This window comes from Danio rerio, chromosome 10 (genome assembly GCF_052040795.2).
Source record: "Danio rerio strain M-AB ecotype USA chromosome 10, GRCz13ab, whole genome shotgun sequence".
Classification (NCBI taxonomy): domain Eukaryota; kingdom Metazoa; phylum Chordata; class Actinopteri; order Cypriniformes; family Danionidae; genus Danio; species Danio rerio.
Window position 1 is genome coordinate 32,809,723 of NC_141030.1, and position 11,867 is coordinate 32,821,589.

Consider the following 11,867-nt stretch of genomic DNA (forward strand, 5'->3'; position numbering starts at 1 on the left):
TTATCTCCATTTACTTTAGGGAGGACAACAAGATCACGTTTTCTCCTGCATGACTGTGGGAGCAGTTTCAGGTGTCAGACACATGAAAACGTGACCCTTAAGACTCTTTAACAACCAAAACAAAGAAATGAGGTTTATTATACTGTAGCTGCTGTACAAAAACACCTGGCAAAGTTAAGGTCATGCTTTTAATACATTTGACAGGTCACAGAAAATGATATTACACCATGATCGCATTTCCATACTAATACTTCAGAAATTCCCTTTTGTCGAATGCAATTGTCTGACCCACTTTTGTTAGGCTCTTATTTTCAGCACATAGGGTCAAAGATCTTTTAGATGACTTTTAAATACGTGTTTACTACCTTCTCAGCCCTTACATTCAATTAATAGTTGACCTCCAGTTGCTTTACTTCAAATTCTAGTTCTAATTCACTCAAGGAGACAGAGATTTGTTCTGGTACCAGGACCTTTTATTCATATAAAGCATGCAATGATGAATGAATCACAAATATACATCTATTTAAAGAGCTCAACATTATAATGATAGAGCAGAGCAAAAAAAAAAAAAAAACTTGACTTCAGATCTGAACGCATTGCTGCGCTCTCATTCAGAATTGCTTTCATTCCTATTTCTTTATTTATGAAGTCGGACAAGCAGAAGGGATCTATAACACTCTGATATGCTTTCAGAAGTGTTGATTTAAAACATTCATTGCAGACGTGGGGCTGTACATGAGTTTCCTTCAGATTCGGGGTTTAAAAAGAAAGTATAAATGAATAAATAACACATTTTCGGAGGTGTGGCGTCTGTTTTAAAGAGCTGTTTCGCATCAAAACAAGCCAACGTTTACTTCCTTTGTGTGTTTTACAGGCATCACAACGTGTGCTCATTGGGAGTGGATTCAGTTAATGGGTTGATCAATGCTTTTTAATTCATGAACACGAAATCAAGGAACTCATATTGCCCTTCCAGTAAACAACTTTGTGTTTAAATGACGTCTAATAGACATCTAAACATAGACAGCTTGGCTAAAACAAGGCTAAACTTGGGCTGTCATTGAAAATCTAATTGACATCTAAGAATCTAGTCATCAAATAGACAGATTAGACAGGCTTTATAAGTGTAGTCATTCATTTCTGTTTATTTGATGACTAGTCTAGTTTTGGCCAATTAGATTTTCACTGACAGCCCAAATTTAGCCTTGTTTTAGCCGAGATGACATCTATTAGACAGCTGTTAGACATCTTTTTTAAACAAAAAATGCTTACTATGTTTTTAATGTAAACGTTAAGCCTCTGTGCTTTTAACCATGTAAATTATCCACAGGTCCAAGCTGCACATAAAGATGTGTAGAGCTGATGCAGTGCACTGTTGCTCTTCTAAACCGGTCATTATACAGATGGAAACACTATAGGAAAGAATAAGCTATATATAATATATAAATATATGTATATATAAGCTCAGCCCTCCTACAGCGACGGGTTGGTCCAAAAGAGGCAGATTGTCCTTTATTGGAGCATGAATTTCAGCTCACCGCTGGTGTTTTTGAAGGTTTGTTGTCCCAGTGTCTTTTGTAGAAAATTGCTCCTATTACTATGATCGTGATGCAGGAGAATGCCAGGATGCACACTGCCACGCCGATCCCCACGGTGGAGTCTGAAGGCTGTTTTGTGCTGATTGTCACATCTCAAATGCAAGGAAAAAAATAAAGTTAGATTTAAATGTAATGTGCAAAAACGGTAGATAAATACATTACTGTTTATCAGTTTTGTGGTTAGTAATTTTTTCAAGCACATAATTTTGTCAAATTTACATACATTTGTCAAAGGTGGCAGTGAAGACAAATATTTTAATGATTCTTTTTTTTTAAATGCTTTTTTTCAACAGTAAAGAAAATTGTAAACGTATCTTGAGCAGCCAACTAGTGTAGTATGATGTATCATTTGGGAATAGAACGATGTAGTGACGAGTGTTTCCCAAGACATGTAGTTTCTCTGTCGCAGATCAATCTTTTTAAACCATGTTAGTTATAACAGAAAACATGCATAATGATGCTCTAAATGGAGTGGTAACAACTTCTTTAGAGTAGAACCCCATAATTTCTTTGTGCAAATCATATTGTTTTCCACACACACGCATTTAAAAAAATAGTTTCGGTAAAAACATGCACTAGCTTTTCATAATAACTGAAATATATGTAAATGGAATTTGAATTATTTAATGTAAGAGTATGAATCAAGTATAAAGTAATATATATTGAAATAGAAAGCTGCATTTGTTTGTATAAAAATATAACATAACTGTGAATGATCGCTAACTATATACTTTGGTTTGAACAAGTAATCTAGATAAACTTTAATAAGAATAGATTAATTCAAATTAAATATAATATAATATAATATAATGTAATGTAATGTAATATAATATATAATATAATATAATATAATATAATATAATATAATATAATATAATATAATATAATATAATATAATATAATGTAATGTAATATAATATATAATATAATATAATATAATGTAATGTAATGTAATGTAATGTAATGTAATGTAATATAATATAATATAATGTAATGTAATGTAATGTAATATAATATAATATATAATATAATATAATATAATATAATATAATATTATGTAATGTAATGTAATATAATGTAATATAATATAATGTAATGTAATATAATGTAATATAATATATAATATAATATAATGTAATGTAATATAATATAATATAATATAATATAATATAATATAATATAATATAATATAATATAATATAATATAATATAATATAATATAATATAATATTCATTCATTTATTCATAGAAATGCCAATTGACCCAGCCGGGGCTCAAACCAACTAAATTTTTGCTGTAAGGCGAAAACCACTGAGCCACCATGCCAAACCATAATATAATATAATATAATATTAAATTATTATAATATAATAATTTAATAGAATATAACATTATAATTTAATAAAATAGAATATAATAGAATATAACATGACATAAAATTACAGTTTCCCAGAGATGGGTTGCATCTAAAAGGACATCCCCTGCATAAAACATAAGCTGGATAAGTTGGCGATTTATTCCACTGTGGCGACCCCATAATTAAAAAAAGAGACTAAGCCGAAAAGAAAATGAATGAATGATATAACAGACAGCAGAGTAGCAGACTTGAATTAGTGAATCATTCCTTTTTAATCTGGTTCATTTAGATGACTCTCTAAGTCAACAATCAAGCTCTACATATGAACTTTATAGAAGAGAGTGCTTGATTGCTGATTTTGTATAGAGACAGGATTAGACAATTAAAACAACAAACAAACAAAAAAACCTACAATAAGTACAGGTATATGATTTAATCATTTGATTTAAACTGATTCACTAAAGAAAATCAAACATTCTAACCGTACATATAATCATATAAAAAGTGCTTTTTAGCTGTTTATTGTGTGCTCTCTTTTATATATGGATAAGTTAATTCATGTCACTATAAATAAATGCTATGCCATGAAAATTAACAATTGGTCAAAGAATTTAAGCTCACCTTCCTCTTTTGTTGCCACCACTGAAAAGTAATATACAAAAAATAAAGTCAGTTTTCTCAGAAAGCAATGTTACATAAATAATTGATTGAGATTTTTATAAAGGAAAGGGTTGTACCGTCATCTGCACTTATGATGATTGCTGGTGACGTGATTGTGGTGGCGTCTGTGATTCCACTTGGAGAAACATCCCTCTTTTTTCTTTTGCGACATTGCTGTGAAAGAGCCGTTGAGCATCAGTGAGTCAATATGTGTCTCTGGGTTGTTGAATTGGATGTGTGTATTGTTATTTTAGAGTGAACATCATCTTCAAATGTCACTTTACAAAAAGCATTTTACAGTGACACTGTGTAATTACATTAATGTAGCTCAAAAGCATGTGCTTGTATGCGTTTACCCTGTATGCGGCGCAGGTGGTGATTTCACACAGTCTCGTGATGCAGTGCAGATAGTATGTGGACACTGACTGGTTGTACTGTTCTGTAAACCGGAAGGCTGGAAAGGAGAAACGAGCCACTTGCATCTCACCGTTCGTCAGCATTTTAGTGAGGCGATTCATTCCACAACTGATCAAACAAATTAGCAAATTTTCACACATTTATATACAGTTGAGGTCAGAATTTTTTTTTTTTTCAAAATATAGAACAAACCTTCATTATACAATAACTTGCCTAATTATCCTAGCCTGCCTCTATCTTCAGAAGAAATAATTACATAAATTAATTCAATGGGGGGCTAATAATTCTGACTTAAACTGTATATACATACTACTGGTCAAAAGTTTGGGGTCATTAATTGTAACAATAATTAAATGTTTTTAAAATAAATTTCTCCTGCTTATCAAGATTGCATTTATTTTATCAAAAAAAAAAAAAGTAAAAATTGTGAAATGTTATTGCACTATAAAATAACTTTTCAGAAGTCGTTTATCATTTATTAAATCATTTATTCCAGTGATTTTAATGAGGAATTTTCATTATTATTATTATGATTTTTATTATTATTATTATTATTATTATTATTATTATTAAAGGTAATAGTAATAAAAGCAATAATGACTGGAGTTATAAACTGTAAAACATGCTGCGTTCCACACAATTGATTTGTGTTGGGACAACGAGAATTAATTAAGTTAACTTATTAGTTTTTAACAAATTTAAGTTAAATTAAAGTTGCTCCCCCAAAAACCTCAGGAAATATGTTGCTTTAACTCTAAACTAATAAGTAGTTTGAACAAACAGCAAACATAGCTTTTTTAGTGTATTTTCATTTGAACTTACAGTACATACAATATGTAATACATAAATATTTAATTAATAAGTATTTAACAATTAATTTTTTACACTTAATAAATGGTGCCTTGATAAAACAGAATCATTTAATTTAAATTATTAAATAAAATTAATAAAAAAAAAACTTTTGACTGGTAGTGTATGATTTCTTAACTTCTCTATAGTTAAACATTGTAACTGTTTAAACTATCACTACCCCACATTTTAGTGCATATTTAATAAATAAAATATTTTCCTTTTTATATATATAAAGTTGACATATATAAGTTTTATTTTGTAATTTGATGAAATATCATCTATAGGTTACAGAGTAAAACAAAGATGACAATTTAGTTCAATTTAGAACTATAATTTGTACATGCAGAGCAACAGTATTTTCAAATTACCATTATATAGATAATAACAATCATGTTCAAAAGTTACCATTTTGCTCAAGAAATTAGTAACCTAGACACATATACCTGCACTCAAACACACACACACACACACACACACACACACACACACACACACACACACACACACACACACACACACACACACATTAAGAAAACTGAAAATAATAATTATTAATAAAAAAATACATCAAATAAATACGTTTTGCTGAATGATAATAGAAAACTATTCCACTCTTATTATGACTGTTTATTTTTTGACATTTTAAGTTATTTGAAACATTAAACCAGACACTGTACTTGAAATTCCAAAATGTCTCATATATAATTTGTCATTATAAAGTAAATGGCTTTTTAGAGTGAACTTACGCCAAAAAGAGGTCATAGAAGGTTTTGGTGACGGGTTTGTTAGAGACGGAGGCGAAGCATCTGTCCAACAGCAGGAAATAACTGTAAAAGACATAACAATAATCAACATTGTCTCAATTTGCTATTTTATTACACCAAATGAAACAGGTCTTACTTCGAGGTCAAGTTGGTGGCTTCAACTTGTACAAACACATTCGTCTTCAGATGGATACCATGTGGAGGAATTATAAGAGGCTGGGTGTAGTTTAAGTCCTGAGAAATAAAATGAAATGCAGAATTTTTGAATTAATGTTTGGCTATTTATAACTAAATCTATAGATGAAGGAAATCCGATTAACTCACTCTGAAGAGTTTGAGACTCAGAGTGCTGATAAAACTGCCATTGTTGTCTTTTACTGCTATCGAAGTGCCCAACCTTCAGGAAGAGAGATATGGTTCATGTTTACACGAAATACTCTATAAGTTTTGTTAGACCCAAAGTCACTCATCAGTTTCTGCGTCTATCAGATGCAGACAGATGGCATTAATATTCACTCACATTCACAGTATTTCTCTAGCCAAGAGTAATATCAGATTGTCAGAAAAAGATTTATCTTTTAGAATTATTAAAATATTGGTGTCTGAATTGCAGAGACTGATCTGTGCATCTTGATATTGTAAATTTTGTAAACTATTGAGATAACACTTTAAATTACAGCCCTGCAATGTACATAACGAGTAAACTGACTTTACAGCATGTTGTTTTGTAATATTAGTGTAGCTATACAGTACGTAACTAACAGCAAACAAGGTGGTAATAAGCACCACTTTATTTAAAGCCAGCAAATGTGATATTTACATCATGGCTTTGAGCAACGAGGAGGTTAACACTTACATTTAGCACTAACAGTATATTTAATTACCAAAAGTAGCTTTTTAAGACTTATTTTATTGTAAACGCAAACCTACAAAAAACCCTGTTGCTCTATTATAAGGCAAGGCACAATTGAAGTGAGAATTATTAGCCCCTCTGTTTATTTTTTTCATCAACTTCTGTTTAAGGGAGGGAAGATTTTTTTTAACACATTTCTAAACATAATAGTTTTAATAACTCATTTATTTTATCTTTGTCATGATGACAATAAATAATATTTGACTAGATATTTCAAGACACTTCTATACAGCTTTAAGTGACATTTAAAGGCTTAACTGGGTTAATTAGGTTAAGGCAGGTTAGGGTAATTAGGCAAGTTATTTTATAATGATGGTTTGTTCTGTAGACAGTTGAAAAAAAATAGCTAAAAGGGGCTAATAATTCTATCCTAAAAATGGTGATTAAAAATTAAAAACTGCTGTTATTCTTGCTGAAATGAAACAAATAAACCTTTCTCCAGAAGAAATAATATTATCAGACATGCTGTGAAATTTTCCTTGCTCTGTTAAACATCATTTGGGAAATATTTAAAAAAGAAAAAAAATCAAAGGGGGGCTAATAATTCTGACTTATATGTAAATGGTAAAAGCTAAATGAAATCATACACTCAAATTATTTATGCTTCTTACTCAATCTAATTATTATTATTCTTGAGTTTTTGGGGGGACATCTTAATTGTATGTTCAATCCACTTAATTTAGCAATACAATCAAGTTAACTTAATCAATTTATGTTGTGACAGCACAAAGGAATCATGTGTGGAACACAGCATTTTTTACAGTGTTGCAGGCTGTAAATAAAGGTTGAGCTTTTATCCCATTGTTTCTTGTAGTTACAGGGGAAATATAGCATTTGCAGGCTGTAAATTAAAGCAACTTTAATGCTCTTTTCACTTAAACCCATTTTTCCCCTGCTGAGAAAAAAAATGGAAACCATCAAATAAGTTCTAATGGTTTCCACTAAAAATATTATAAAAACATTACAAAACATCAAAACCAGTGCACTTTGATAATTTAAAATGTGCTTTTGACATATTCCATTAAGATTTTTTGGTTACCAGTAGAGACAAAACAAAAAAAAAAACAACATCAGTAAAACAACGACAATAACGTTCTTTCATTTTCCACAGTAAATCTAAGCTTAGTCCCTTAATTACCACAGCAGAACTAACCGGCAAATATTCCAGCATATGTTTTACGCAGTGGATGCCCTTCCAGCTGCAACCCAGTACTGAGAATCACCCACACACTCTTTCATTCACACACACTTGCACACACATACACACACACAAACACACACACACAGACACTATGGCCGATTTAGTTCATTCAATTCACCAATAGCGCATGTCTTTGGACTGTGGGAAAACTGGAAAACTCCACACAGAAATGCCAACCGGCCCAGCCGGGACTCGATCCAGCAAACCATCATGCCACCATCAATATACATATTGTGGCATATAATGATATATAGCAGCATTTCAGTTTGGGTTTTCACAAGGTCAAGTCCCAGCTTGCAAATTTTTTTGATCAATTTCTCTCCTACGTCGTTTCCTATTCAAATACGGTTTTATCCTAATAAAGGCAAAAAACGGCAAAAGACTAATCTAAAACAAAAATAATGTCAAATATATCCGTTAAAATAAAACATTAAAAATTCTATGATGTTTTCTATAGTTTTTTTCATCAGACTCCCCATACCTTTCATATTGTCCCCTATTGCTTACACATACATACTGTATAGGTACGCTACTACAAAAAACAAATAGAGGTAAAATCAGTTTACTTACTATTTAAATCACTGGCTGTAATCTAAAGCGCTACCAAGTTTTCTCAATTCAAAAGTGTGGAGGCTTGGAACTGAAATCAGTATTTCATACGTCACAACTTAACAAGTGTATAGTTTCTCAGTGTTCAACAACTACATGTGTGCATGTGCTACTTTGTCTCTGAATATTATATGTGAATTGAATAATATCCATTGAGGAGAACAGTTAGTGAGAGAGAAAATGAGCACTTACACGTCAATCTGAGTGTTGTTGATTAGATATTCAAGAGGATAGGAGCACGAGTAGTAGTATCTCAGCTGAAGTTTGTAGGTCACAGTGCTTGTTGTGATATCAAGTGATCGCACAACTCCGCTGATGTTGACCGTCTCGATGTTGGAGAAGTCTGAGAACAATCCTGTGCCTGCACCTCTGTATGTCTTTGGAGGAAAGTTCAGAATTTAATAGTTGCTCTTAATATGGTATTTAATAGTTAGTTTTGACTTGGAGTTATTGTGTGGTATTTTATGTATACATTTGTAATAATCTTAATTATAATATAAAGGCATATTTTGAGGTATTTGACATTTTCAGTTTGATCTATAAGCACCTTGTAGTTTGTAACTTGTATGTTCTCTGTGTAAAAGCATTTTTTGTTTTAATTAATTTGCTGTTTATACATTGATTATTTGTTCAGATTTTTGTTATTATTATTATTATTATTATTATTATTATCTTACAGCAAAGATGCGATGAAATGATACAAAACAATGAAATTAAAAAAAATTTCTATCATATCTTATTTTGATTGATTTAATTATTACTTTGATAAAACAAATTTTAGAAGAAAACAATACCTGTTTCTGTTTTTTTTTTCTTCACAATATAAGAAAAGAATTGTGTTTAATGGCATAAAACCATATTTAACCTTCAGTTTTGTTTGGTGAATATTTTTTAAAAGTAATTTAGCAGTTTTTAGTTTTGATTTTGTGGCTGTATAAGTACCCTATACATATTATTTTAAAGTTGCATATAAAGAAAAAATTACAACCTCTTCTACATGTCTTGTTATAATGTAACTATTAATTTATGTACTTACTATCAGTGTTAGAGAAGCTACTGCATGACAAAGTAATGGGTTACAATATTGAGTTACTCCCTAAAAAGTAACTAGTTGTGTTACTTAGTTACTTTTTATGGTAAGTAATGTGTTACGTTACTTTTGAGTTACACTTGAGTTACTTTTTTTCAACTGGTTGAGGCTTGATTTAGTTGACGCTTGCAATTAACAGCGCACTGTATAAGCTATACCTTTATTTGCCTTTAAATATCACATCAAAACTAATATTTTAGGATAATGTTATCTGAGAATGTTATCTGTTATCCTGACCTTAGAGCTATACATGTCGTATATACAGATGATTGAGAGTTTAAAGTGATGTGTTTGCTACATTTGTATTAATTGTCTCAAGTAAAATCACTGTCAATTGAGACAATCCCCTTTTCCTTCAAAGTGTTCAAAATAATGAACACATTTTCTCTTTAACTGTGTGATTCATTGTGACAAATTTTAATTCAGCAATTTATTTAAAAAAAAACTAATTAATTAAACTAAAAAGTAACTTGCACTGTAAAAAAAAAAAAATCCAGCCGTTAAATTTCAGAAATTTACTGTAAAGAAACAAATTACAGAAATTTACCAGAATTTTAATTTAAGGAATTTCTGTAATTTAATGTCTATTATTTAATGGTAAATTTCTGAATTTAACAGTCGTTATTTCACTTTTCTTTTTTTTTTTTTCTTTTTTTGCTGGCACCCCAGCAGCCGGAAATAAACCATAAAATTATAGATTTTTTTACAGTGTGCGTTACATTTTAATAAAAGTAACTCATATTTTATTACTAATTTTTTTTAAGTAATGCGTTACTTTACTCGTTACTTAGAAAAGTAATATTATTACTTAACTCACATTACTTGTTATGCGTTACCCCCAACACTGCTTATTATCGTTAGGGTTAGAATGTGGGTTTAGTTTAGGATTGGTTGCATGTAATTATGCATAATTCATAGTAATTACTATACGATATATACATGACACATGGAACAAGGACAGCTCGATATAATCGTTTTCAAATTATTGGGAAAATACACTAAATTGTTCAGTATACTCACAACAAAGTTACTGCCACAGTTATTGCTGGAGTTAATCGAGAATGTATATCGGACAACTGGAGGTGAAGCAAAAGTATCGACGACCCCTTCACAATCTGGATCATTCACAACACTGTTGAGGATTAACTGAGATTCATTGTAGCCGGAGAAAACAACAGGACAGAATCTGATGGCCAAACTGATGTACTCTGTTCCACAATCCACAGAGATGTCTGTGTACTCTATTATGACAAATACAACAAGATTGGTTATACAAAATCTGCTAAAAAGTCTTACTTGAGGCAAAAAACTATTACATTTTGAATCTCAAGCTTGAAAACACTTAAGGACGTACATCAAAACCAACCCAGCAATAATTCTGACATTTTTATGATGTAAACAAGCAATTATTTTCCATGTTCTCCATCAAAAAGACACATTAAAACTATACCTGGGATTCTGTAATCTGATCCACAGTTGGAGCTTAAAAAAATGCTCTTGTTGAATTTTGGAATTAAGAGGAAGAGGAAAATGTTGAGGAGAATATATTTCCTGCGGTTTGCAGAGTGTAAACCTGTTTGTGGAAAAAATAACACAATATTTACAATCATTTCATTTAGTCATCATCATTAATACATCCTCAGCTCAACGAATGTCCCGTAGTTACACATCCTACGCACCTTGTCTCATTCTTGCTGCAGGTTTGGTATCCTTAGTCTGTGAGATCTTCCCGAAAACTGTGGAGTTCTTTGGTGCAACACTATCTTTTGTAAAAAGGGAAAGGCAATAAGGTCAGAAGACTTAGGTGTGTCTATCGTGTGGACCCAGCCCTTTAGTGAATAAAGTCCCATAGTGGAACGCCCAAGGACACTTTCTGAAACTCTACTACGCAGCTCTTCACAGACATGCAGGTGACAATGGCCTGTTTACTTACTTGAGCAGACATCCTTGGCATCATAATAACAGACCTCAACGACTAAGTGTCGATCCCCCAGGGAGAAGAAACAATATGGCTGTGACTTATGTCACCTTAGGTTATCATTGTACCACATTAAGTAATCGTAGAAGCACAATAATAATGCACACTCACATGATTCGTCATATCATGTAACTGTTTTGATTGGGAAATTCAATGAGGTGGCTTCAGATGAGTTTTAGTTTTTGGTGGATTGTTAATTTCCATGGTAATGTTGTTGTTTTTGGGGGTTTTCTGTTTCCCCAAATCATGGCTGCATCTGAAACCTCTGAAACCTTCGAAGGTAGCATATGTGTCCTTCACTGCCTTCCAAATCACACAATCTTGTGCATTACATTTATGACAGTCGAGCAAAACATAAAATGGCCTCTCAAAGTCAACTTGGCTGATATTTTGTGTGTAAATGAATATTTTGACCAGTGTTTTCCACT

At 31.4% G+C, this 11,867-nt stretch overlaps 1 protein-coding gene across 1 annotated transcript; it reads right to left on the reverse strand.

Annotated features, from left to right (window-relative positions):
• Nucleotides 1-457: 457 nt before the first annotated feature.
• si:ch211-103f14.3 lies at nucleotides 458-11,201 on the reverse strand. Its single transcript, XM_087270898.1, has 11 exons — nucleotides 11,141-11,201; nucleotides 10,912-11,034; nucleotides 10,482-10,702; nucleotides 8,564-8,748; nucleotides 5,973-6,045; nucleotides 5,785-5,882; nucleotides 5,631-5,711; nucleotides 3,972-4,140; nucleotides 3,693-3,789; nucleotides 3,577-3,597; nucleotides 458-1,690 (listed from the first exon to the last, which is right to left on the reverse strand). The coding sequence occupies exons 1-11, from the start codon at nucleotides 11,148-11,150 to the stop codon at nucleotides 1,530-1,532; spliced, it is 1,239 nt and encodes a 412-aa protein (XP_087127024.1). The 5' UTR covers nucleotides 11,151-11,201; the 3' UTR covers nucleotides 458-1,529.
• Between the last annotated feature and the right edge of the window lie 666 nt (nucleotides 11,202-11,867).